Source organism: Leptonychotes weddellii, chromosome 5 (genome assembly GCF_054177405.1).
Source record: "Leptonychotes weddellii isolate Sample4059 chromosome 5, ASM5417740v2, whole genome shotgun sequence".
NCBI classification, from domain to species: domain Eukaryota; kingdom Metazoa; phylum Chordata; class Mammalia; order Carnivora; family Phocidae; genus Leptonychotes; species Leptonychotes weddellii.
In genome coordinates this window covers 14,980,822-15,006,752 of record NC_138373.1, presented here as the reverse complement: position 1 = coordinate 15,006,752, position 25,931 = coordinate 14,980,822, and the positions used below count along the sequence as shown (strand labels likewise).

Genomic DNA, 25,931 nt, shown 5'->3' with positions numbered 1-25,931 from the left:
CCTCTTGGGTCTCCTTGGCCAGCTCCCTGCAAAACCTGTTTAATGGTGACTAGCTTCAGGATGGTGAAACACTCACTGTTTTGTGCTATCTTGGTAGCTACATTGACTCTGGTCAGGAACTATGGAGATGCCAACGTAGGTGCTAGGATTCTTGGGGGGGGCCATTGGGGTAGAGTGGTCAGGGTTATACCTGAGGAACTAGAACAGAGCCCCAAAGTTTGTATTTCCTTACCATCTCTCTTTTTAATTCTGCTTAAAATCTTTCTATTTTGTTTTTTTAAGTTGAGGCATAATTGACGCCTAACATTATGTGAGTTTTGGGTATCCAGCATAATGTTCTGATACTAGTACACATTGTGAAATGATGAGCTCAGCAAGTCTAATTAATTAACGTCCACTACCACCCAGTTACAAAAACTTTTTTTCTCTTGTGATGAGAATTTGTAACATCTCTTTTAATGATTTTCAAATATGCAATCCAGTATTATTATAGTCACCATGCTGTACATTTTTCTGTCTTTTTCTAAACAGGTAACTGGGGTCCCCATTTGATCATTGTCCCCACCAGTGTGATGCTGAACTGGGAGATGGAGCTGAAACGGTGGTGCCCCAGCTTTAAAATCCTCACTTACTATGGAGCCCAGAAAGAGAGGAAGCTCAAGCGGCAGGTTCGCGCTCCATGTGATCGATCACTCCTCCGCCCGCCCCCCACTGATGCCTCTTTTACTCTTAGGCCCTTTCCTCAGAGGAGTTCCTTTTCCTCCCCTCTCTGTTGCTGCCTTCTGCTCCTGGGACTTTCTCTTTTCTCCATACCTGATTTATGTCCTTCGAGGACCTTAGCATGTCTTTTTTTTATCCTTTCTTTTTTTTTCACCCCATCGTCTGCTGCTTTCTTCTGATACTTTAGGGCTGGACCAAGCCCAATGCCTTCCATGTGTGTATTACGTCTTACAAGCTGGTGCTGCAGGACCACCAGGCCTTCCGGCGCAAGAACTGGCGCTATCTCATTCTGGATGAGGCTCAGAACATCAAGAACTTCAAGTCACAGCGCTGGCAGTCACTGCTCAACTTCAACAGGTGGAGATGGAAATGGGGATCTGGAGGAGGGTTGACTTGACCTAAAGAGTGGGATACTCAGAAGGTTGGGACCTCGCTGATCATCCTCCCTCTAATTCCCTCTGTTTCTCTGCAGCCAGAGACGCCTGCTCCTCACAGGAACGCCATTGCAGAACAGTCTCATGGAGCTGTGGTCCTTGATGCACTTTTTGATGCCCCATGTCTTCCAGTCTCATCGCGAGTTTAAAGAATGGTTCTCTAACCCCCTAACTGGCATGATTGAGGGCAGCCAAGAGTACAATGAAGGTCTAGTCAAACGCCTCCACAAGGTAGGGCCTATAACAGTTTGGCAGGGGGATTGGTAGTGGCAAACTAAGGGCAGTACCTAAAAAAGCTTTAGGGAGAGGGATGTCAGTGTTGGGCTGAATTCACTCAGTTGTCAGGTGGCAGTGTGTTCTAGTGACTGACCCATTGCCAAATTGAGTGACTTCATCTTAGTCATCATTTTACTTGTTTTTTTTCTTTTTTTTTTTTTTAAAGATTTTATTTATTTATTTGACAGACAGAGACACAGCGAGAGAGGGAACACAAGCAGGGGGAGTGGGAGAGGGAGAAGCAGGCTTCCCGCTGAGCAGGGAGCCCGATGCGGGGCTCGATCCCAGGACCCTGGGATCATGACCTGAGCCGAAGGCAGATGCTCAACGACTGAGCCACCCAGGCGCCCCTTACTTGTTTTTTTCTAATAGTGACATTTCTGTCTTTATTCTCTGAGTAGAATGATACTGCTGATCAGTCCTTGCTTAGATTTCTTCTTACCAGGCTTTCCTCAACTTTCGTTGGGTTCTCTCTCTCTTTTTTTTTTTTCTTTTGTTTTCTCTGGCTCCTCTTCCTTTGTCCGGCTTTTTTTTTTTAAGATTTTATTTATTTTAGAGAAGGGGAGGGGGAGGAGCAGAGGGAGAGGGACAAGCAGACTCCACAGTGAGTGCAGAGAATAATGCGGGGCTCCATCCCACGACTCTGAGATCATGACCTGAGCTGAAATCAAAAGTCAGACCCTCAACTGCTTTGTCCAGTTTCTAAGTAACATGTCTCAGCATTCTGATGAGACAACTCTTTTGTCTCAGTTTATATGTCTTAAGGTTTTAAAGACGCTCTGATTTATATTTTACTCTTTTTTTATTGTTATGTTAATCCCCATACATTACATCATTAGTTTTAGATATAGTGTTCCATGATTCATTGTTTGTGCATAACACCCAGTGCTCCATGCAGAACGTGCCCTCCTCAATACCCATCACCAGGCTAACCCATCCTCCCACCCTATTTTACTCTTAACCAGTCAGCCTGTATTTTAAATTTCTGACTTGATATTTTTAAATCAGAGTTTCTCTTGAATACACTCTATTTAAGCCAAACATCTCAAGTCTTTTATTTCTGCTCCATTTTGTTCAATCACACCGTTACCTTGGTACATCAAACTAGAAACGAGAGTCGTCTTTAGCTGAGTCTCTTTCCTTCATTATATTTCTATTTTCCATTTCTTCCATGTCATAAAGACCGTGTCCTATCAGATTTTACCTCTTTGGATTTCAGACTTGCCTTTTGTTTTCTATGCTGCTGTCACTGCCACGGTTTTTGTTCTCAGCTTCTCCTGGATTTACTTTCATAATATTATAAATTTACAGTTCCTCCTTGGAATGTAATTTGAGTCCTCTTTTCTGGATAGTTACTCTGCCCTCAGTGTCTTTTTTTTTTTTTTTTTTTAAGCGTTTCTTAAGGAGTGGTATTATCATCTTTATATGTCTCTTTCAACAGACAGTAAAGTTCTGAGAGGAGGGCTTACATTTGATTCCTCTTTGTGTGATTGATTCCTGGCATGCTTCATGGCTTCATGAGTGTTTACTGAAGGGCTGAGCCAGGGTTCTGCTGGACATCAGGCCAAGACCCAGCTAGAAGGGCTAGGCTGGGGCTCAGTGCCCTCGTTCTCCTGTCAGCGTCCTGCTTATTTACTTTTAGGTTTTGCGGCCTTTTTTGCTGCGCCGAGTTAAGGTGGATGTTGAGAAGCAGATGCCTAAAAAATATGAGCACGTTATCCGCTGCCGGCTCTCCAAGCGTCAGCGCTGTCTCTATGATGACTTCATGGCACAGACCACGTAAGGGAGGACTGAGGGTGGGTCTTGGGGCCCTATATTGGAACAGATGTGATTGTCAGGATGCCCCATTTATTTTTCCTCTCTCCCAGAACTAAGGAGACACTAGCCACAGGCCATTTCATGAGTGTCATCAACATCTTGATGCAGCTGCGAAAAGTCTGCAATCATCCAAACCTATTTGACCCTCGACCTGTTACCTCCCCCTTCATCACCCCAGGAATTTGCTTCAGCACCGCCTCTCTGGTGCTAAGGGCCACTGATGTCCACCCCCTCCAGGTAAGTTGTTCCCAAGGTTATTGGCCCTACCCCCAACCCTGCATCCTTTTCTTTAGGCGGGAGTCCGACCTTTTGCATCCTTCCCTACTTGTAAGCTGAGCACTGTTCCCCTAGTTTCATCGTTTTCTAGCTGTGTGCCTTAGGGCAAGGTAATTATTAATTGATCTCTAATCCTAAGTTTGCTTGCCCTTGAAAGTAGGGATTATAAAGGCCATATGATCTGCGGTATGTTTGTGAAAATTGTGTTAATATTTTTGAAAGTGCCTGGCATGTTAGTGATACTTAAATATTATTTTGTTTTCCTGTTCCTTCTCTCTTTTTGACCACTTTTCCCCCCAAAACTTTTGGTTTTGTTGTGGTAAAATACACAAACTTTACCATTTTAACTGTTTTTAAGCATATGTTTTAGTGGCATGGGTACATTCACATTGTTGTGTGACCACCGCCACCATCCATCTTCAAAACTTTTTTCATCTTTCCAAATTGAAACGCCATGCACACTAAATGATAACTCCTCATTCTCCCCTTTCCCCCAGCCCTTGGCAGCCACCATTCTAATCTTTGTCTGAGTATTCTGGGTACTCATTATAAATAGGATCATATGGTATTTGTCCTTTTGTGACTGGCCTGTTTCACTCAGCAGATTGTTTTCCAGGTTCATCTTGTAGCATGTGCCAGAATTTCCTTCCTTGTTAAGTTTGAGTGTTGCTGCTTTATATCTGTGTCTATATATCCATATATATCTACACTTATACATGTGTATATACTGCATTTTGTTCATCTGTGTACCCATCAACGGACACTTTGGGTTATTTTCACCTTCTGGCTATTATAAATAATGCTACAACAAACATGGATGTACAAATACCAGTTTGAGTCCCTGCTTTCAATTCTTATGGGTACATACCCGGACACAGAATTGCTGGATCATATGGTAGTTTTATTTTTAATTTTTTGAGGAACCGCCGTAGTATTTTCCATAGTGGCTGCTCCATTTCACATTGCCACAAGCAGTGCACAAGGGTTCTGATTTCTCCACATCATTGCTAGCATCTGGTATTTTCTGTTTTATTATAATAGCCGTCTTAACAGGTGTGAGATGGCGGTACCTTGTGATTGTGATTTGCATTTCCCTAATGATTAGTGATGTAGAGCATCTTTTCATGGGCTTATCGTATATTTCCTTGGGAGAAATATCTATTTGATATATTTGCCTGATTTTTTAATTGGGTAGTTTTGTTGTTGAGTTGTAGGAGTTCTTCATATGTTCTGGATATTAACCTCTTATCAGATACATGGTTTGCAAATATTTTGTCCCATTCTGTGACTTGTCTTTTCACTTTGTTGGTAGTATCTTTTCATGCAGTCCAATGATCAGTTTTTTCCTTTTGTTGCCTGTGCTATTGGTGTCCTAGCCAAGAAATCATTGCTATATTGGTCCCTTTGACACCATGCTTTTGTGTTCCTTCTTGTACCAGCGGATAGACATGGGTCGGTTTGATCTTATTGGCCTGGAGGGTCGTGTGTCTAGATATGAGGCTGACACATTTCTACCCCGGCACCGCCTGTCCCGCCGGGTACTGCTAGAGGTGGCTACTGCTCCTGACCCCCCACCCCGGCCCAAACCAGTCAAGATGAAGGTCAACAGGTACCTGGGCTGAGGGGTAAAGGGATGGGTTCCTAGAAAAGGTGGCTACAGCTGGCTGGGAGCAGAAATTGGGGTGGAAAGGAGAGAGTTGGAGGCTAGGCTAGAATGTTTATATGGGATGGATGCAAAGTACTGGTGGAATTGGGGGAGAGAAGAGGGTCCTGGGAGGGCCCCTTGTGTTTGTCACTGATTTGTTTTCCCCTTTTTCTGCTTGGTGCTTTTCGGTTATCTTGGATTTCTTTTCCTCTTTCTCCTTTGGGTCCTTTTCCTTTACCCCCTTCGTTTTTGTTAATCTTTGTCTTATGTTTCTGCTTCATCTTCCTTATTCCTTTCTTTTCCTATTCCTTATTCTCCTTTCCTCCCTACCCACCCTTTTGTTTTTGTCCTTATAGGATGCTGCAGCCAGTGCCCAAGCAGGAAGGTCGTACAGTAGTGGTGGTGAACAACCCACGGACCCCCATGGGCCCTGTCCCGGTCCGACCCCCTCCAGGCCCTGAGCTCTCCACCCAGCCCACCCCTGGCCCAACCCCCCCAGTGCTGCCAGCACCACTGATGGTGTCGGCCTCGCCTGTTGGGCCCCCGCTGGTTCCAGCGTCCCGGCCTCCTGGCCCTGTTCTGTTGCCCCCACTGCAGCCAAACAGTGGGCCTCTGCCCCAGGGTGAGTTACAAGGGGACCAGCTTGCTTGGGGGTTACCTCAGGCAGATTGTTCAGATTGGGGAAGAAGTAATGAAATCAGAGTGTTGAGGGAGCTAAGGTGGAGACAGAGGTGTGGTGTTTGATGGGTTGGGAGGGTGTATGGAGATTTCTGGGAGCAGGCTAAGGCTCTAGTCAGGGTATATCTGACAGATGCTTGCTTTGTGTCTACAGTGTTGCCATCCCCCCTGGGGGTCCTTAGTGGGACTTCACGGCCTCCTACGCCAACCCTGTCCCTGAAACCGGCCCCACCTGCTCCTGTTCGCCTGAGCCCTGCCCCGCCTCCAGGCTCCTCCAGCCTGTTGAAGCCCCTGACAGTGCCACCAGGCTACACTTTCCCTTCTGCTGCCACCACCACCTCTACCACCACAGCCACTGCTCCCACCACGGCAGTGCCAGCTTCTACTCCTGCACCACAGCGCCTCATCTTGTCTCCTGATATGCAGGCTCGCCTGCCCTGTAAGTTCTCAGGTGTCTGTGAAGGAAGGCTTTGAGATGGGAGGAAGGTTTATATGCTACAGGGCTGGAGAAAAGCTCGGCAATGTGAAAGCATAAAATTCTGGGTAGTTAATGTATGTGACGTATTTTGGCATATGCTGGAAATTCATAATCGAGAGCTGTCAGTGAGTTCTCGGGCTAGTGGGGAAGATGACCCAGAGATGAGTAAACAGTGGTAAACCTAGTAGTAGGAAGTTATTTGGGGCAAAGGGCAGCATGGAGTTGGGGGTGGTGATTAGCTCAGTACGGTGGCAGGCCATTAGAAGATATAAAGGAGATTGCTAGGCAAACAAGTGGGATTGGAAGTAGCACATCAAAGGCTCAGAGGCTGAGTTTGTTAGAATATGGTAAATTGAGGGGGGGAGGGTTGGAGGAACTGGAGACCTGTGCTTCGTGGGGCGAAGGGGCCTTAGAGTCATCCCTGTGTACATTCAGCCCCTTCTTTGTTCCTAGCAGGCGAAGTGGTCAGCATCGGGCAGTTGGCCTCACTGGCACAACGTCCAGTGGCCAGCGCAGGGGGAAGCAAACCTCTCACCTTCCAGATCCAGGGCAACAAGCTGACTTTGACTGGTGCGCAGGTGCGCCAGCTTGCTGTGGGGCAGCCCCGCCCGCTGCAAAGTAGGTAAAACCCACCCCCTGTCCTGCCTTTTTTCTCCTCTTCCTTGTCTGTTTTTGTTGCTCTTTTCAGACCCAGTCTTTATGTTTCTTTCCCTAGCTTTTGGTGGGTGGGGCCAAAGGGAATCTTTGGAGGGGGTCTTTTGGAAAAGATAGGGATAAGGTCATTCTAGAGAAGTTATTCCCTCTCTGTTCTTTCCTTTTCCTCTTGCCCTTGCCTCTGTCCTCCTCCGGCTGATAGCTGCTTCTCTTTCTCTCTCTCTTCCCTTAACCCAGGGAATGTGGTGCACCTGGTGTCAGCAGGGGGGCAGCACCACCTCATCAGCCAGCCTGCCCATGTGGCTCTCATCCAGGCCGTGGCCCCGACCCCTGGCCCCACCCCTGTCTCTGTGCTGCCTTCTTCGACCCCCAGCACCACCCTTGCCCCCACTGGCCTCAGCCTTCCGCTTGCTGCTAACCAGGGTGAGGCTCCTGGCCTTCCTACTTACTTAGCCCTTGCTGGCCTTGGTCCCTTTAGGCATGCCCTGGGCTACTGTCTGTCCGGCCTTCCCTCAGTGTTGTTTTCCCTTGCCAGTATCTTCAATATCTGTCTGCTGCCCTCTCCTGCCCCTGGACTGTTTCCATCCTTTGGGTCTCTTGTCTCTTTTCTACCTTTTCCTCAATGTAGCTTCCTCTTGCAGTGCCACCAACCATGGTGAATAATACAGGCGTGGTGAAGATTGTAGTGAGACAGGCCCCTCGGGATGGACTGACTCCTGTTCCTCCGTTGGCCCCAGCACCCCGGCCTCCGAGTTCTGGGCTTCCAGCTGTGTTGACTCCACGCCCCACATTAACCCCTGGCCGGCTACCCACACCTCCTCTGGGTACTGCCCGGTCCCCCATCCCCACGTCCACTCTGGTGAGGCCCCTTCTCAAGCTGGTCCACAGTTCTTCGCCCGAAGTCAGTGGTGAGTCCAGGTGGCTAAGAGCAGATGTTTTTGCCAGGAATGGACATAGGGTGGTCCGGAGGATTTCTTAGTCACAATAGATTTCTAGTTTATCAGCATACTGACTCGGTTTGTAGTGGGCCCCAGAACTAGGGTGCTGAGGTCTTGCCTTATTTTAGAGTATACTTCTTAGAATCTTGGAGGGAAAGGAAATGTTAAGTTGTCAGAGTCCTTGAATCTTTGACGTCATGGGGTGGGAGTGAAGGTTTTCTGGGAAAGGGATGAAGCGTGGGGGGAAGGGGAAGGGTGGGACAGGGTAATAGAGCAAGAAAAGAATTCTGGGGCTAACTCATCCTCTGTCTCCACAGCTTCAGCACCCGGAGCTGCTCCCCTGACCATCTCTTCTCCTCTCCCTGTGCAGCCCTCACTCCCTGGGCCAGCCTCTTCTCCAGTGCCAGTTCCCAATTCCTCCCCCCTTGCTAGTCCTGTGTCCTCTACAGTCTCCGTTCCAGTGTCATCTTCACTTCCCATCTCTGTCTCCACCACGCCTCCTGCCCCAGCCTCAGCTCCACTCACCATCCCCATCTCAGCCCCCTTGCCTGTTTCGGCTTCTGGCCCAGCTCTGTTGACCAATGTGACTCCAGCACTGGCTCCTGTTGTCTCAGCGGCTCCTGGACCTCCCTCTTTGGCACCAGCTGGGGCTTCCCCGTCACCGTCAGCTTTGACTCTAGGTTTGGCCACAGCTCCACCCCTGTCTTCATCTCAGGCACCTGGTCACCCTCTGTTGTTGGCTCCAGCCTCTTCACATGTTCCAGGCTTGAACTCAGCTGTGGCCCCAACATGTTCACCTGTCCTGGTACCAGCTTCTGCTCTGGCCAGTCCTTTTCCGGCAGCACCAAATCCAGCTCCAGCTCAGGCTTCCCTTCTGGCTCCAGCACCTTCTGCATCTCAGGCTCTAGCCACTTCTTTGGCTCCCATGGTGGCTCCACAGACAGCAATTCTGGCTCCTTCTCCAGCTCCTTCTCTGGCTCCTCTTCCAGTCCTGGCTCCATCGCCAGGTCCTGCTCCCCTCCTGGCTCCATCGCAGACTCCAGTTCCAGTTCTGGCTTCTTCATCTACTCCAGGAACCTCTTTAGCTTCAGCTTCTTCACTGGTGCCAGCCCCAACTTCTCTTTTGGCTCCATCATCAACTCAGACCATGGTACCAGCCCCGGTTCCATCACCTCTCCCAAGCCCGGCTTCTGCGCAGACACTGGCCTTAGCCCCAGCTTTAGCATCCACTCTTGGTGGTTCATCTCCATCTCAGACCCTCTCTTTGGGAACGGGGAACCCTCAGGGGCCTTTTCCAGCTCAGACATTGTCATTGACTCCAGCGTCATCCCTAGTACCAGCTCCAGCCCAGACATTGTCTTTGGCGCCGGGACCACCACTGGGTCCATCGCAGACGCTGTCTCTGGCTCCAGCATCCTCTTTGACTCCAGCTTCTCCGATGGGCCCAGCCCCAGCTCACACGCTGACTTTGGCTCCAGTATCGTCATCTGCTTCACTCCTGACCCCAGCTTCAGTGCAAACGTTGACCTTGAGCCCTGCCCCAGTTCCGGTGTCCACCTTGGGTCCAGCTGCAGCCCAGACTCTGGCACTGGCCCCGGTCTCAACACAGGCTTCCGCTTCCCAGACATCCTCCCTTATGGTTTCGGCATCTGGCGCTGCTCCCTTGCCTGTCACCATGGTATCCCGGCTGCCTGTTTCCAAGGATGAGCCTGAGACGCTGACATTACGCCCCGGTCCCCCCAGTCCTCCATCCACTGCTACCTCGTTCAGTGGTCCCCGGCCTCGACGCCAGCCCCCACCACCACCTCGTTCCCCTTTCTATCTGGTAAGTTTTCCTCCCTCAGAGAGAGAGAACAGAAAGTTGGGTTTCTTTGGAGTGTTGGTAGAGTGGATGGAACAGAACGATGTTATTTTTATCTTGGTAAATTACAAAGCCTAGTTTTGTGGACCTGATACTTGAGTGTGCAGTTGGACAAGTCCCTTCTCTTCCCTGGCCCTGTTCTCTTATCTGTATAATGGGAATAGTAATCTATATTCTGCCTTTCTCAGAGGAGTAATTGAGGATCTAACGTGCTTTTAAACTATGAAGAATTACTGATATGTTCAAGGCTGCCTTGTTACTGTTGGTCTTTTTGGTATTTGATTATTCTCGAGTCAGTGTTGGCATCTAATTGCCTCATTTTACGGATGAAGAAACTAGTCCGCTAAATGATGTTATAAAGGTGACACAACTTGTGAGAACTCAAATGCGTTGACTCCATTGCTTTCTCCTCTTCCACACAAGAGGTATTCCTCAGAGATAGGAAGACTTTTCTCAGTTGCTAAAACCATCACAGTTGTCAAGTATTTGAACTTCTGAGGGGGGGTGACAACATAGAATACAGTTCCCTAAAGATCACGAGCCGCTGACTAATGGTTATCTCTTGTAGGCTTTTTTTTTTTTTTTTTTTTTACCTCCACGGTGATTAAGCGGGCAATAAAAAGAACTATGTTTCTTGTCCTTCCATGAACTTTGTGGTAGCCATTTTTTTTATTTTACATGTAAGGCTGCATATATGTTTGGTTAAGTTAAACTTAGAGCTGAAATTAAATAATCCGGGAGGTAATAGGAAGAAAGATTGAGTGACTTGTTCCAGGACCTCTGTCTTTTTCTCCCTTTAACATAAAGGGAGCTGCTTCTTGCTCAGAGCTGCTGCTTATTTTTTGCCTCAGCCCCAGGCGCCCACTCCAGCAGTGCCATTAACTCCACCTTTGGTCTTTTTCTAATGCTACCAGGTTGGTCTGGCTTGTTGAAAGTAGAAGAGAACTAGATCCTAGCCCAAGAGTGGCAACTCCATGGTCTGTGCTAAATTTTGGTTGCTTTGCAAGTATGTAGAAGCATCTTAACACTTTTTTTCTTGAAACAGTTTGACATAAAGATCACATACCATACAGCTTACCCATGTAAAATGTATGATTTAGTGGCTTTTAGTATATTCACATAGGTTGCAACCATCACTGTAAGTTTCTTTAAAACATTTTCATGGTCCTGAAAAGAAACCCCACACACCCTTAGCCATCATATTCCAACCCTTCCATCTCTTCTAACTTTAGGCAAGCACTAATCTTTGTCTCTTTAGATTTGCCCATGGAGTCATACAGTATTTGGTCTTTTGTGACTGGCTCTCTTCATTTCATTTTCATTTTTTTCATGTTTTGAGGTTCATCCACATTGTAGCATATGTTGGAATTTTTTTTATTGTTGATTAACATTCCATTGTGTGGATATACATTTTATGTATCTGTTCATCAGTAGATGGACACGTTTGGAATATTTCTCCTTTTTGGCTGTTATGAATAATGCTGCTATGAACATTCACTTGTAAGATTTTGTGTCTTCATATGTTTCCAGTTACATTGGATGTATGCCTAGGAGCAGAATTACTCAGTCAGAAAGTAGCTATGTTTAACTGTTTGAAGAACTATCAGACTGTTTTCCAAAGTGGCTATACCGTTTTATATTCCCACCAGCAGCACATCAGGGTTCTAGGTTCTCCACATCTTTGCCAACACTTGCTATTGTCTTTCTGATTATAGCTATCCTAGTGGGTGTGAAGTGGTATCTTGTGGTTTTGATTTGTGTTTTCCTAATGGCCAGTGATGTTGAGCATCTTTTCAGTGGTTGACCGTTTGTGTATCTTCTTTGAAGAAATGTTAGATATTCAGATCCTTTGTGTTTTTAATTTATTTTTTTAAATTTATTTTCAGAATTTTTTTTATTTTAAGTAAATTCTACGCCCACCCTGGGGCTTGAATTCACAACCCTGAGATCAAGATCAAGACCATGCTCTACCAACTGAGCCAGCCAGGCACCCCTACCCTTTTTAATTGGGTTATTTTCCTGCTTTGAAAGAGTTCTTTATATATTGTGGATACAAATACCTTTTCAGATACATGATTTGCAAATATTTTCTCCTTTGCTACTACTTTTGAGAGCTGGCCTGTTCTGCTAGGATGCTTTCCTTTTTTACCTTGATCACCAGGAGCTTAAGAGGTCAAGTTTAAGGGAGCAGTCAGGAAGGTAGATTTGGGACATTGCTTTTTTTCAGGACCATCTCCTAGGGTCCATTTCCTTCGTTTGTTCATTCTAATAGCAGCTATTTATTGAGAGCCTACTTGGTGCCAGATAACTGAGCTACATAGTGGGTGGTTATAGTGAGCAAGATCAGATCCGGTTCGTGTTATGGTTAGTTTCGTGGATAGAAGACATTAGTTAAAGACTCATACAGATGTAAAAGTACCAATCTGGTAAGTGCTGCAAAAAAAGAGGTAGTTTTATAGCCTGTGAAACCTGAAGTGCTAGTGATGGGAAAAGACTGGGTCAAAGTCCTACAGATTCCCTATCTGCCCCTTTTCTCTCTCAGGGTGATGAAATCTAGATGTCTGATTAGCTTTTCCCATCCTAGTTTGGCCCTTGGCAGAAACCTGCCATGGATTTGATTAGCCACTCTGTCCTGCTCAGTGGTTGGAGGAGGGTTTTTAATAATTGTTTTGGATCCACTTCAAGAAGGCAAATTAACTTGAATGTTGTGGAGTAAGTGTTAAGAAAATTCCCAGAAATCATTTATTTTATAGATTTATTAGATACACAGATCTTAAATTTGAATATTCAGGCATTCTGTTTTGGTAGCATACAAAGGAAGATCAGTTTTTTTTGCAGAGAAGTTATTTCATACAACATTTGAAAGGAGTAATTCTCATTATTGACAACTTGAAAACCACTAAAAGTGTAATGTAGTTTTGAATCTTGTGGTTTCTATAGGTTATGTTTAATTCTGGGATGAATGGTCAGGTTTTCTATGAGGACACTGATTACTTTTTCTGTGTTTTTGTTTTTGTTTTTCTTTCATCCCCAGGACTCTCTGGAGGAAAAGCGGAAGCGGCAGCGGTCTGAACGCCTGGAACGGATTTTCCAACTTAGTGAGGCTCATGGGGCCCTGGCACCTGTGTATGGGACTGAAGTCCTGGATTTCTGTACCCTGCCCCAACCTGTTGCCAGCCCCATCGGCCCTCGTTCTCCTGGCCCCAGCCACCCCACCTTTTGGACTTATACCGAGGCTGCCCGCCAGGCTGTACTGTTTCCCCAGCAACGACTAGACCAGCTGTCAGAAATCATTGAGAGGTTGGCAGAAGCGGGTCTTGGGGCCTCTGAGTGGATGTAGTGGTTAGGGCTGGTGAAGGTGCACTTTTGGGGCCTTTCAGAATTCCATCTTTTATACTGCTTGCCTTCTTCCTTCACAGGTTCATCTTTGTCATGCCTCCTGTGGAGGCACCTCCCCCTTCCCTGCATGCCTGCCACCCACCTCCTTGGCTGGCCCCACGTCAGGCAGCCTTCCAGGAGCAGTTGGCCTGTGAGCTCTGGCCCCGGGCTCGTCCTTTGCACCGTATTGTGTGTAATATGCGCACCCAGTTCCCTGACTTGAGGCTCATCCAGTATGATTGTGGTAAGTTCATTGATCAGTGGGGATCCCTTGACTTTTTTTTTTCCTCTGTTAGTAGCACTATATCAAAGGGATGCTATATATAGATTTTTGTGAATTTCGTTAAACATTAGACAGTTTTTCAGGCTATGCTTATAGGCAAGATGGAGAAGTGTAGGCCTTATGGATTCTTGGCATTCATGAATTTGACTTTGATGACAGTTGAAAATGTGTGCTAACTCATTCATTCAGTAATTATTTTGTATCTGTTGTATTTTGCTGATCATTTGGGATACAGTGGCAAATAAGATAGCACAGCAGAGAATTTTCAGATTCGTGGGGAAAGGTGCAAGGTGGTACAAGACTGCACAGTAAATAGTAAGTTTTGTTTTGGGAAAACACAAGGATCTTCCTGTCTTTGGTTAGAATCTTGTTGGTTAGAATGCATTTGGCTGCGGAGTAATGGAAAATTGACCAATAGTGGCTTCAACCGCAAGCATTTATTGTTTCCTTAATGAGAAATTCTGAGAATAGTGGTATATGACTGGTTCAGCTTACTGATGTTTTCATGGACCCAGGACCTTCTGGTCTTTCTGCATCCTTAGCTTTTATCTTTTTATTCTCATGTTTATTTCTTGATGGTCTTATCATGGCTGCCACACAACTCCAGGGAGCACTGCAATGCTCTGAGCAGGAAGCAGGGCTTGAGATAAAATATTCTCGGCAAGTTTCTCTTTTTGGGGAATGGGGAGAAAGTTCTCCCTATTGACTGTGCTTCACAGCTCACTGCCTTAATTTGGGCCATATGCCCATCCCTAGAATAATCACTGACAAAGGGAAATGGCAAAGAGGAACTACGGCTTTTTTAGACCAATCATGATTTATCTTTTGGGGTTGGGTTGGGGCTTATCATCCCTGGAATCAAGGGATCTCTGCCAGGGTGTCTACAATGTAAATCAGGTTCTATTAATCAAGAATATCTTTTGGACAGTAGTGAATTGTTTCTGCCACAACCCAGCAGAGAGATTTCTGTAGTAACATATTTGGAGATTTTTTAAATGGCCTTAGAATATAAGACAGCAAAATTTTTATTAATACATATACTCAAAAAATATTTTCATAAAAAAACAGTTGTGTAACATTTCAAACCATTTAGAGTAGATGAATTGAAAGTCTTTGTTAAAAGCGTTGAAACTGATTTACCAGAAACATTATAGAAGGTATTTCTGTGTTTGTTGGGAGGTTGAACTAGATAACTTCATAAGATCCTCTCTCTGTGGTTCTGATCTCAGGGGTCTTCAATCCTTGTATGTAAGTCATGACATCCAGTGGATGTTGTTGATGTCTGTCCTGTGAATCTGTTTTGTGTTTTAGGTGGCATAACTCAGTGTAGTTCTTAAGGATTTTCTTCCTGCTCATACACCATTGAGGGTTCCCTTTTTTCCAAGGGGTCTGTATGTTATCCTACCCCTGGTTAGACACAGAAGATAGATCCAAGACAGGAGCAGATTGAAGAAGGGGATCCCGTAAGGGAATAAAATAAAGTTAAATATTTCTTTAAAAATAATTTATTTTAGAAATAGAGCACATTTATGGGGGTGGGATGGGGAGGGAGAGAGAATCTGAAGCAGACTCTGCGCTGAGCACAGAGCCCAACACAGGGCTCAATCTCATGACCCTGAGATCATGACCTGAGCCGAAACCAAGAGTCAGACACTGAGCCACCCAGGCGCCCCTAAAGTTAAATATTTTTGATCTCCTAGGCTAATTGAAACCCTCACCTAAAGGTTTTATTATTTTTCAACCACAGTCTTTCAGTGCTAAGTGTTCTTCCTATTCTAGCATATAACAAGCTCCCTGTACCCTTCATTTTTCTTCAGGAAAGTTGCAGACATTGGCAGTGCTGTTGCGACAGCTCAAGGCGGAGGGCCACCGGGTGCTCATATTCACCCAGATGACCCGGATGCTGGATGTATTGGAACAGTTTCTCACCTACCATGGCCACCTCTACTTGCGTCTGGATGGGTCTACTAGAGTTGAACAGAGACAGGTAACCACGGGCATCTGCAGCCCTTCAAGGCCCACCTCAGCTGTTATCTCCATTTTCCAGACCTTAGGGTTCCAGAAGGGGCACCACTAAGCCTTCGGTCTGTTTCAGAGGATACATTTCCTAATACTGTCTTTTTTCTTTCTCTCTAGGCTTTGATGGAACGATTCAATGCAGACAAACGCATATTCTGCTTCATCCTTTCAACTCGGAGTGGGGGTGTGGGTGTGAACCTGACAGGAGCAGACACTGTTGTTTTTTATGACAGCGACTGGAATCCCACCATGGATGCTCAGGCCCAGGATCGCTGTCACCGAATTGGCCAGACCCGAGATGTCCACATCTACAGGTATTGCCTAGTGTCCCCTCACCTTGCATCCTCTTTACTGATAGGGTTTTATTAATGTATTTGGCTGTTTACACATGGCCTTCATCACTCCCTAGACTTATCAGTGAACGGACAGTGGAGGAGAACATTCTAAAAAAGGCAAATCAGAAGAGAATGTTGGGAGACATGGCCATTGAGGGAGGCAACTTCACCACAGCCTATTTTAAACAGGTACTGAGATTTCCCAGTCTATGCAGGAGAGAACTGCTATGCCCACAGGAGTTGCTCCTGCTTATTAAAGTGGATGCTGGGGCACCTGGGTGACTCAGTCAGTCAAGCGTCCACTCTTGGTTTCGGCTCAGGCTGTGATTTTGTGGGATTGAGCCCCACATTGGGCTCCACGCTCAGCAAGGAGTCTGCTTGAAAGATTCTCTTCCTGTGCCCCTCCCCTCAAATGTGTGTGCTCTCTCTTTCTAAGATAAATATATCTTTTAAAAAAATAAAGAAGATGCTTTGGTCTCCACAGATCTGCCTATTCAACTAGTGGCAATTTCTGATTATTTCTTTTTTTTTTTTTTAATTTCTGATTATTTCTAAGAGCTATTATCTCCTAGTAGACTGGGGCCCAGCATTCCATGGGCTCTGACACTTCTTCCCGTTCTCTCCAAAGCAGACCATCCGAGAGCTGTTTGATATGCCCCTGGAAGAGCCATCTGGCTCATCCGTACCCTCTGCCCCTGAAGAGGAAGAAGAGACTGTGGCCAGCAAGCAGACCCATATCCTGGAGCAGGTGAAAAAAGAGCAGGCAATCTCTATAGAGTAGAGCTAATAGTTACGGTGTGGGTTTTCCAGGGGGAAAGAATGTTTCTGCTGCTTCTCAGATGACTGTTGGCCTTTAATAGTTGTGAATAGATTGCTTATTCGTTCATAAGATTTCATAGAAGAAAGACAGGATTTGGAATTCTCAGTTACAGGTTTGAATTCTAACAGCACTTCTTACTGTGTTTGTTAAGCAAGTCTGCTTAATCTTCTGAGCCTGGAATCTTACTTTTCACTTTTCTGAACTGCTAATGGGAAGGAAGTAACAGGATGAAATGGAATAGTGGATGTAAGAAGTGCTTTTTATGTGGTGTAACCTCTTGTTTTCCAAACACTGATGGGTGCATAGAATCAGTTGGGGAACCTTTTGGCTTTTTATTTTTTTAAGTAGGCTCCACACCCAATGTGGGGCTTGACGAACTCACAATCTTGAGATTAAGAGTCGCATGCTCTACTGACTGAGCCAGCCAGGTGCCCCTGGAGAGCTTTTTTTAAAGGACTGATTACTGGGACCTGATCTGAGAATCTACTAAATTGTGACTTTGAGGGGCAAAGGCTGGGCATTTGTATTTTTTCAGAAGTAGATGTTAGGCAAATACATAAATAAAATCTTGGGGGGAAAAATAAGTAGATGTTGGGAACTATAGGGTACAGTACCGTGGAGGTGTTTTTCCCTACCAGGTGCCGTCCCCTCATTGTTGAGCACACTCTAGGTTGCATCCCTTGGTGACTTTGGTGTGAGCTTTCTGGATATTAATCACAGGGGGAAATCAGAGGTGGTTAGTCTGTTGTCAAGAGGTATCTCAGTGCAAAAAAAGAATTAGGGATTTTTTATATTTAAGGCTTTCTGGGACTGCTCTTTTGAGGAGATCTAAGACTGACTTGAATGGAAAAGGAAGCAGAACTAGAGGTTTCTAAAACAGTTACTTTCGGGGTGCCTGGGTGGCTCAGTCATTAAGCGTCTGCCTTCGACTCAGGTCATGATGCCAGGGTCCTGGGATCGAGCCCCGCGTCAGGCTCCCTGCTCTGTGGGAGACTTGCTTCTCCCTCTCCCCCTCCCCCTGCTTGTGTTCCCTCTCTCGCTGTGTCTCTCTCTGTCAAATGAATAAATAAAAATCTTCAAAAAAAAAAAAAAAACAAGAAAAAAATAGTTACTTTCACACTGGTGGGCTTCCGAGTGAAATATAGTTCATCCTATGTGGAATACTGCATTGCTTTGATAACTTTGAGGGCTCAGAAGAGAGTTGAGTTCAGTTATATACCTGGTTCAATATAAAAGGGGCCTCAAATTTTTGTCAGAATCAAACCACAGGATGTGGAGTTCTTTAAATCTCCTGGTTATTCTTCCTCATATCTTTGCAGGCACTGTGTCGGGCAGAGGATGAAGAGGATATCCGTGCGGCCACCCAGGCCAAGGCCGAACAGGTGGCTGAACTTGCAGAATTCAATGAGAATGATGGGTTTCCTGCTGGTGAGGGAGAGGAGGCCAGCCGGCCTGGGGCTGAGGATGAAGAGATGTCCCGAGCTGAGCAGGAAATCGCTGCCCTTGTAGAACAGGTCAGTGTTGTACCCAGTAGTTCTCAACTTCACCCTTCACAATTTCTTCCTCTGGACCTTGTGGTCCTCCTTTATCTTCTCTGGTGAAAATAAGGGTGATGGGCCCTGGTTACCAAGTCCCTACTACGTTCATCACCACTGCTCCTTCCCACAGCTGACTCCCATTGAGCGCTATGCCATGAAATTCTTGGAAGCTTCACTGGAGGAGGTGAGCCGAGAGGAGCTCAAGCAGGCAGAAGTGAGTATTTCTAGGGAGTGGGGACAGAAGTGAAAAGTGGCTGCTTTCTACCCACTTCCCACCCTGCTTGCTTCCCTCTGACCACCCACTGTTTGGGCTCTCTTGTTGGTAGGAACAAGTGGAAGCTGCCCGCAAGGACCTGGACCAAGCCAAGGAGGAGGTGTTCCGCCTACCCCAAGAGGAGGAGGAGGGGCCAGGGGCTGGGGATGAGGTTTCCTGTGGGACTGGTGGAGGCAGTCACCGGCGCAGTAAGAAGGCCAAGGCCCCTGAAAGGCCAGGGACTCGCGTCAGTGAGCGTCTTCGTGGAGCCCGGGCTGAGACTCAAGGGGCAAACCACACTCCTGTCACATCCACCCATCATACCCGTAGCACTTCCACACCCCCACGCTGCAGCCCTGCCAGGGAGAGAGTTCCCCGGCCAGCACCTAGGCCTCGACCCACTCCAGCTTCAGCTCCTGCCGTAATTCCTGCCCCAATCCCTGTTCCAATCCCTGCCCCGATCCCCATTTCAGCCCCAAATCCAGTAACCATGCTTCCTGTTCATATCTTGCCTTCTCCCCCACTTCCTCCTTCACAGATTCCTCCCTCTTGTTCTTCTGCCTGTACCCCTCCTCCTGCCTGTACCCCTCCACCAGCTCATACCCCACCTCCCACCCAAACCTCTCTCTCAACTCCTTCCTCCCCTCTCCTGCTTGGTCTACCTTCTGTGCCCATCTCCCCCCCAGTCACCAACCTCCCCTTTGGCTTGGGGCCTGAGACAGAGCTGTGTGCACAAGCATTGGCATCTACCGAGTCCCCGGAGCTGGCTGATATGGCCAGTTCCGAGACTTCCCCGCTTACTCTTGTGCCCCCTAAGGATCTGTTGCCACTTGCTGTTGAGATCCTGCCTATATCAGAGAAGAACCTTTCTCTCGCCTCTTCTGCACCTAGCCCAACCCTGGAGGCTGACAGCGTCCCCAACGGTCAAGAGCAGGAAGTGCCAGAGCCTGCTGAGGGGACCATCCTCACAGTGCTGCCTGATGGTGAGGAGGTGCCCTCGTGTCTGAGTGAGAGCAATGGGCTGGATCTCCCACCTTCAGCATCTGATGAGCTACTTCCGGAGCCATTGGAAGCTGACAAGAGCTCAGAAGAGCTGGTGGAGGCCCAGACCCCAATCTCCAGCCCAGAGAAGACACAGGAACTTGTTTCAGCAGAGGTCGCAGCCCCATCAATCTCATCCTCCGCCACCTCCTCGCCTGAGAGTCCTTCACCTGCCCGGCCCCCTCGGCGTCGCACCAGTGCTGATGTAGAAATTAGGGGTCAGGGGGCTGGTCGGCCAGGGCAGCCTCCAGGCCCCAAAGTGCTCCGCAAGCTGCCAGGACGGCTGGTGACTGTGGTTGAAGAGAAGGAATTGGTGAGGCGACGGCGACAGCAGCGGGGAACTGCCAGCACCCTATTGCCTGGAGTCTCTGAGACTGGTGCCAGCCCGGGAAGCCCATCTGCCCGCAGCATGTCGGGGCCAGAATCCTCACCTCCCACCAGTGGGCCCTGTGAAGCTGCTCCCCCGTCCACACTGCCCACCCCAACTCAGCAGCCCTTCATAGCTCACCGTCGCATTGAGCTGGGGGTGACTGGTGGGGGCAGCCCAGAGAATGGAGAAGGGGCACTGCTTGCCATCACTCCTCCAGCTGTGAAACGTCGGAGGGGGAGGCCCCCCAAGAAGAACAGGTCTCCAGCAGATGCTGGGCGAGGGGTGGATGAGGTACCTTCATCCACCTCTAAGGGAAAAACCAATGGGGCTGACCCAGTCCCTGGGGCTGAGACCCTTATTGTTGCGGAGCCTGTCCTGGGACCCCAGCTTAGTCCTGGGCCCCAGCCTCTTGGACCCCAGCCAATTCACAGACCCGAGCCCATCATCCTCTCACCTGTGGAGAAAAGAAGGCGTGGGCGGCCCCCTAAGGCACGAGATTTGCCCATTCCTGGGACCATTTCCTCTCCAGGGGATGGCAACTTAGAGAGCCGGACACAGCCACTCCCGCTACCACCTCCCCTGCCACCACTCCCACCACTCCTAGCCTGTCCCACTGCTACTGTCGCCAACACTGTCACCAATCTCACCATGTCAACATCCCCACCCAAGCGGAAGCGGGGCCGACCTCCCAAGAATCCACCATCACCTCGGCCCAGCCAGCTGCCTGTCTTGGACCGTGACAGCTCTTCTGTCCTTGAGAGCTGTGGATTGGGGAGGCGGCGGCAACCCCAGGGCCAGGGGGAGAGCGAGGGTAGTTCCTCTGATGAGGACGGAAGCCGCCCCCTCACCCGCCTGGCCCGCTTGCGGCTGGAAGCGGAGGGAATGCGGGGACGAAAGAGTGAAGGGTCCATGGTGGTGGCTGTAATTCAGGATGACCTGGATTTAGCAGATAGCGGGCCAGGCGGGTTAGAATTGACACCTCCCGTGGTCTCGTTAGCTCCAAAACTGCGCTCGACCCGGCTGCGTCCAGGGTCTCTAGTCCCCCCACTAGAGACTGAGAAGGTGCCTCGCAAACGGGCAGGGGCCCCAGTTGGCGGTCCTGGGCTGGCAAAGCGGGGCCGCCTACAGCCCCCAAGTCCCCTGGGACCTGAGGGTTCAGTGGAGGAGTCTGAGGCTGAAGCCTCAGGTGAGGAGGAGGAAGGGGATGGGACCCCACGTCGCCGGCCTGGCCCCCGCCGACTTGGTGGGGCCACCAACCAAGGGGACCAGCGCATCCTGCGCAGCAGTGCCCCTCCCCACCTGGCTGGCCCTACTATTAGTCACAGAGGCCGCAAGGCCAAGACGTGAGTGGGCTGCTCCTCCACCTAGGCTTTCTGCCATGGCCCCTCTTCCTCCACAACCAGGCCTGACTCTGTTAACCACTACTTGAAGTCTTGAGGGGGAAAGCCTCCAGGGAGACATAGGGGCCTTCTCCCTTCTTTCCACCAAAGTAGGGGGTAGGCAACTGGTTGTCATGGAAATGGGGCTCTTCACATACCCCCTTCCCTTCCACCCCACATGGCTGGGCAGTGTTAAGGGTGGTAAGATAGTCTCTGTCCCCACCCCCTTGTACTTGATTCCCCAGCTATCTTTCACAGCCCCCCACCCTTAGGGGAAGGGGGAGGGGCTTCTCTCTACCATGAGTTTTTTTTTTTTTTTCTTTTTTTTTTAAGAAGAAAAAATAATAAACTTAGTTTCTGTATGAGCATCCGCGTAAGGAGGCTTCTGATTTTCTGGTCTGGTGGAGGGTTGGGTGGGAACTTGGGCACCATTTTCCTCTCTTGTTCTTGCCAAAACCCTAGTACCTGATCTCTAACCCAGAATTATGTGTCTTTGAGGCAGAAATCACCCAAGAGGAGGAAGATTTGGCAAATCTGATCTGGTAGGGTGCCTTTCCTTAAAATTTCAGTTTTAAGTCACTCCAACTCATAACTTTTTCTTTCCTCCTATTCCCTTAGTTCCTGGGCTTTCCCTCAGAGCTCTCTGATGCCTCAGACTTTTCCCTGCTTTTACCCCCATTGCTCAGGTGCTTTCACTCCTTTTCCAGAAGGCAGGCATCCTACCTCCAGTTGTTCCTTCCCCTCCACCCCTTTGCTTTCCTCCATCTTGCCAAACTAGTTTGAGTCAGCCACACCCCCTTCTGAGCTCCTGGGGCCTTTTTGGCCACCCAACCCCACCCCTGGGCTTGGCTTGGAGACCTGAGTCAGCTCCATCTCCACCCAAGCCAAATCAAACCTGAGGCAGGAGCCGAAACTCACAGTCCCTCGAGGCCTATAGCCAGGTAAGAGCCCCTGTTCGTTTTTACATTTTCTTTGGTCTCAACTCCCTGGACCCTCTCCTTGCATTCTCCCCCTAATGACTGTATCTATGTTTACCTCATCAGTTCTTTCCTCATACTCTCCTGCAGCCTTGTGGCAGAGATTCTTTGGGCTCTGTTTATCTTGCCTCCTTTCACTCTATCCTTTATTGCTTGTGTTCAGAGAACTGTAAATGGCTCCGTTTTGTGTACGATGTAGGGGGATGGTTGGAGATGAGGGTGGAAAGGTGGTTTGATGCCATGGCTCAGAGGACTTGAGAAGTTAGAGAGATGAGGAATGATTAAGCAGGTTTCTGTGTGGGTTATGAGGTCATAGTGTTAATCTGAATATATTGTGTGGCCTGGGTTAAAATGGAGAGAAGAGGTGGCAGGGAGTCAGCATAGCGAAGGAGGCCCAATTTGGGGAGGTAAGGTTTTTCTGATGTTCAGCTTCCTCAACTATGAAGAGAGCTTAGATGGGTCCTTTCTCCCTCTTTTCCCCCATCCCTGTGTTTTCATCCACTGTTTTCACATGAAGTGGCTGCTCTGCTTGAAGTGGGGTACCAGGGCTTAGGGTGCCATTTTGTGACCCCTCCTTAATCTTCAAGGGCAGCTTCTGAGGGACTTCAGAGAATTTTAAGGCCCTTTGAAATACAGTTTAAAATCACTGATTTGTGTAGTCTTGATTCCTAGCAGCTTTTGAGATTGTGTTTCTCCTGCTTGTCAGTGTGCACCTGTCGTTTTGTTTTTCCCTACTTGTCAAAACAGTTAAGTAATACAGATAATGCTGTGTTGGTGCCGGCTTGCCTTTAAAGACTCAGAATCTTAGGCTGAGAAAAAAGGATTCCGGCCGCACATTTCCGCTCTTTGGTCTCTGAGTCAGGAGGGGAATTCCCCAGTTAAGGCAGCATTCCTGAGAGTTGGGCCAGGTCACGAGGACACATCAGAGAGAGGGGTGGAGTCTGACCCAGCCAGGCCAACGGCTCAGTTGTTGGGCTTACAATTACCTTGACTATCGCCCACAGGTGATGGAGGACGAGGAGAAGGCAGTGGACACCTTGGTGAGCAACATGGGAGCTGCTCATTCTCCATCCCCCATCCGCTGCTGCTGGCTCCGCCTCCGCTACTTGGCAGCTACTAGCATTATCTGTGGCTGCTCTTGCCTGGGAGTCGTGGCCCTTGTGTTTGCCATCAAGGTGAGGAATGCAATGCCTATGGGAGCAGGGGGCGGGTGTAGTTAGGCAATGATCTGTCTACATAGATCGCACAGCTACTAAGTACCTGTCAGCTTGGCTCTGGGCCTGGTGTCAGAAATAAGAATGACATGGTTCCTGCCCTCAAAGGGCCCACAGTCTGATGAAAGAGAGAACTGTGAAAATGGGTAATTAATGGAATGTAGCTCATCAGTATTGTGATGGAGGAAACACAAGGTATTCTGGAAGCTAGGGAGGATGTGTATGTGTGATTACATACGTGTGTATGTAGAGTAGGTGACGGGAAAGTAACCTTAAAGGATTAGTGACTAAAGGTTGAAAGGGTATTCCAGGTAAAGGGAGCAGTGTGTACAAAGGCCTGGACTATTAGTTCCGCACGACTGGACCAGTGAGGAATGGTGACAGATGAAGCCAGAGGGTCCAGATTCCTAAGGGCCTCCCAATGCTGTGCTTGAAGTTTAAACTTCACCTTGAAAGTAGTGGGGAGTACTTTCAAGAGTTTTTGCAGAGGAGAGTGACATGGTCAGGTCTGTGTTTCAGGGCCTACCTGGAGGATGGATTGGAAGTGGCAGGACTCGAGGCAGTTGAGCAGTGATTAGAGCAATCTGTAGCAGTCGGGAAGAAGCTGTGGGGTTTTTGAGAGGACTCCACCATTTCCAAACACCGGGATTGCACATGTACCTTTGGAAAGGCCACACAGGCTAACTTAAATAGCATGCTGGAATTTTCTCAACCCTGGTTGTATTTTAACAATCAGAAACTGTATTCTTATCAGCATGAGAATTTCTAGTTTTGTCAGGTCAAAATCTTAAAAAGAATCCTTAATAATCAAAGCGATGAGGCCCATTGGGCTAATGAGAAGGGGGTGTTGTTTGGCTGGACGGGAGGGAAATATTCCAAGATAGCACTCGGTTTCTTGCCAAGGATTCCAAATTCTGAATGAACGTGGGATGAGTAGAAAAGGATGGGGGATAAAAGAATTGAAAAGTACTTTCCCATATGTGATTTTGTGAGCTAACAGTGGCTACTCGGAAAAGTACACAGTGCTGAGTGGGAACCTTACTTTGCAGATGAGGCATGAGAAATAGACATTGGAAAGGGAGGGCAGGGGGGTTGGGTGTCAGGTTTTGAGCCATGACAGGGATGGAGGATTGGTGTGGGGCAGTGGGCACTTTGGGGCAGAAGCAGGGGGAGAACCTAACCAAAAACCTGCCCCCACAGGCGGAAGAGCGGCATAAGGCAGGCCGGTTCGAGGAGGCAGTGCACTGGGGGGCCCGGGCCCGGAACTTCATCCTGGCCAGCTTTGCCGTCTGGCTTGCTGTCCTCATTCTGGGCCCCCTGCTTCTGTGGCTGCTTTCCTACGCCATCGCCCAGGCTGAGTGACCCTGGGTGGCCTCTGCTGAGAGTCAGCGAGACCTCCTGGATCCTGCAGTGCGGCATTGCTAGGGTCTGAGGCCGGCAGTGGTCCTTCCTGGTTGGAAGGATGGTGCCTCTCTCAAAGGTCTTTGGAAGAACTCTTCTAGGCCTTTCTAAAAGGAGGCAGCAGCTGAAACTGTTGAAGGGAGGCCAGCCTGCTCTGTTCTTTCAGTGCCCACCATCCCCTATTTCCCCCAGCCTACTACATCCTAGGGGCCGCGACCAAGAGATGGGGTTGAAGACCAGGCCTGATTTTATTAGAATTTGTTTTGTAATAAAAATCTTTTTTAGTGGTGAAATGTTCCTGTCTAATTGTTGTTCCCCTACTTTCCCCGGGCCCGTGGCAAGAGCCAGACTGGACATCTGACTGATGGCAAAAGTCTGCGTTTTCCCTTACTTAGGAGCTCCAAGAGGATTTTTCTTTTTTCCTTCTCCTGTAAGTTTCCCTTCTTGGAAAGACCCCAGCTTCTCCCTTGCACATCAGCAGAGAGACCCTGCGGCCAGATAGGAAGAGGAGCCGCAGCAGCTACTCTTCATGGAGTGCTTCCTGTGTCCCAGGCTGCGGTCTTAGGCGCTTTCTATTACCTAACTCCTTCAGCCCTCACAGCCACTCAGTAGGAGGTCCCACTGTTTTCATTTTATAGTTGAGGAAGCAGGCGTCCAAGGTCATACAGCTAGTAAGAGGCAGAGCTGACATTGAACCCAGACGCTTTGGTTCCAGAGTTGAGAGAGGAATGAAAGGGTTGGATGGCAGCTGCAGTGAATTTCTGCCCTGGATATGAAGCTCTGTAGGATTATAATGAATTTTCATATCCTTTATCTTGGGCCTCCCGGTAATATTTTAAACATACTTTAAATTGTGAAGTATATCAGATATACAGGAAAATGTCCAAAATGAGAACATAGCTTTTAACAAAGCTAACATCTGAAAACCACCATTCAGTGAAGAAATTGAACATTGACAGCACTCCAAAGCCTCCTTTAGACCTCTCCCAATCACTGCTCCTTCCTTTCTTCACACAGATACCTAGCATTCTGACTTCTAACAATGGAGTTTAGTTTTGCCTGCATTTGAACATTTATATAAATGGAATCCTATGTATTCTTTTTATGTCAGGTTTCTTTTACTTAACATTGTTGGTGAGATTCAT

At 48.1% G+C, this 25,931-nt stretch overlaps 2 protein-coding genes across 3 annotated transcripts in view; both read left to right on the top strand.

Annotated features, from left to right (window-relative positions):
- SRCAP (Snf2 related CREBBP activator protein) overlaps positions 1-21,559 on the top strand; it is a 31,227-nt gene extending 9,668 nt beyond the window's left edge. Inside the window, exons 14-34 of the mRNA XM_081819698.1 lie at positions 532-668; positions 908-1,077; positions 1,193-1,385; positions 3,073-3,209; positions 3,299-3,485; positions 4,964-5,133; positions 5,526-5,791; positions 6,002-6,286; positions 6,779-6,943; positions 7,217-7,402; positions 7,621-7,887; positions 8,235-9,742; positions 12,813-13,078; positions 13,198-13,400; positions 15,257-15,426; positions 15,576-15,772; positions 15,868-15,982; positions 16,422-16,541; positions 17,933-18,127; positions 18,282-18,365; positions 18,478-21,559. Coding sequence (XP_081675824.1) covers positions 532-668; positions 908-1,077; positions 1,193-1,385; positions 3,073-3,209; positions 3,299-3,485; positions 4,964-5,133; positions 5,526-5,791; positions 6,002-6,286; positions 6,779-6,943; positions 7,217-7,402; positions 7,621-7,887; positions 8,235-9,742; positions 12,813-13,078; positions 13,198-13,400; positions 15,257-15,426; positions 15,576-15,772; positions 15,868-15,982; positions 16,422-16,541; positions 17,933-18,127; positions 18,282-18,365; positions 18,478-21,162 — 7,706 coding nt within the window. The 3' untranslated portion in view covers positions 21,163-21,559. The remainder of the gene's footprint in view (positions 1-531; positions 669-907; positions 1,078-1,192; positions 1,386-3,072; positions 3,210-3,298; positions 3,486-4,963; positions 5,134-5,525; positions 5,792-6,001; positions 6,287-6,778; positions 6,944-7,216; positions 7,403-7,620; positions 7,888-8,234; positions 9,743-12,812; positions 13,079-13,197; positions 13,401-15,256; positions 15,427-15,575; positions 15,773-15,867; positions 15,983-16,421; positions 16,542-17,932; positions 18,128-18,281; positions 18,366-18,477) is intronic.
- Positions 21,560-21,715: 156 nt separating this feature from the next.
- Positions 21,716-25,079, top strand: TMEM265 (transmembrane protein 265). Of its 2 annotated transcripts, XM_081819705.1 has the most exons (3): positions 21,716-22,135; positions 23,176-23,346; positions 24,586-25,079. In XM_081819705.1, the coding sequence occupies exons 2-3, from the start codon at positions 23,179-23,181 to the stop codon at positions 24,745-24,747; spliced, it is 330 nt and encodes a 109-aa protein (XP_081675831.1). In that variant the 5' UTR covers positions 21,716-22,135; positions 23,176-23,178; the 3' UTR covers positions 24,748-25,079. The 2 variants fall into 2 exon arrangements, with proteins under 2 accessions (XP_081675831.1, XP_081675833.1); XM_081819707.1 differs by lacking the exon at positions 21,716-22,135 and having other exon boundaries at positions 22,142-23,346.
- The last annotated feature ends 852 nt before the right edge of the window (positions 25,080-25,931 follow it).

Bases quoted from the DNA above. Each gene is read 5' to 3' on its own strand.
- TMEM265 (XM_081819705.1), top strand. From the start codon at position 23,179: ATGGAGGACGAGGAGAAGGCAGTGGACACCTTGGTGAGCAACATGGGA. The intron at 23,347-24,585 runs GTGAGGAATGCA...CTGCCCCCACAG, and splicing joins CCCTTGTGTTTGCCATCAAG to GCGGAAGAGCGGCATAAGGC.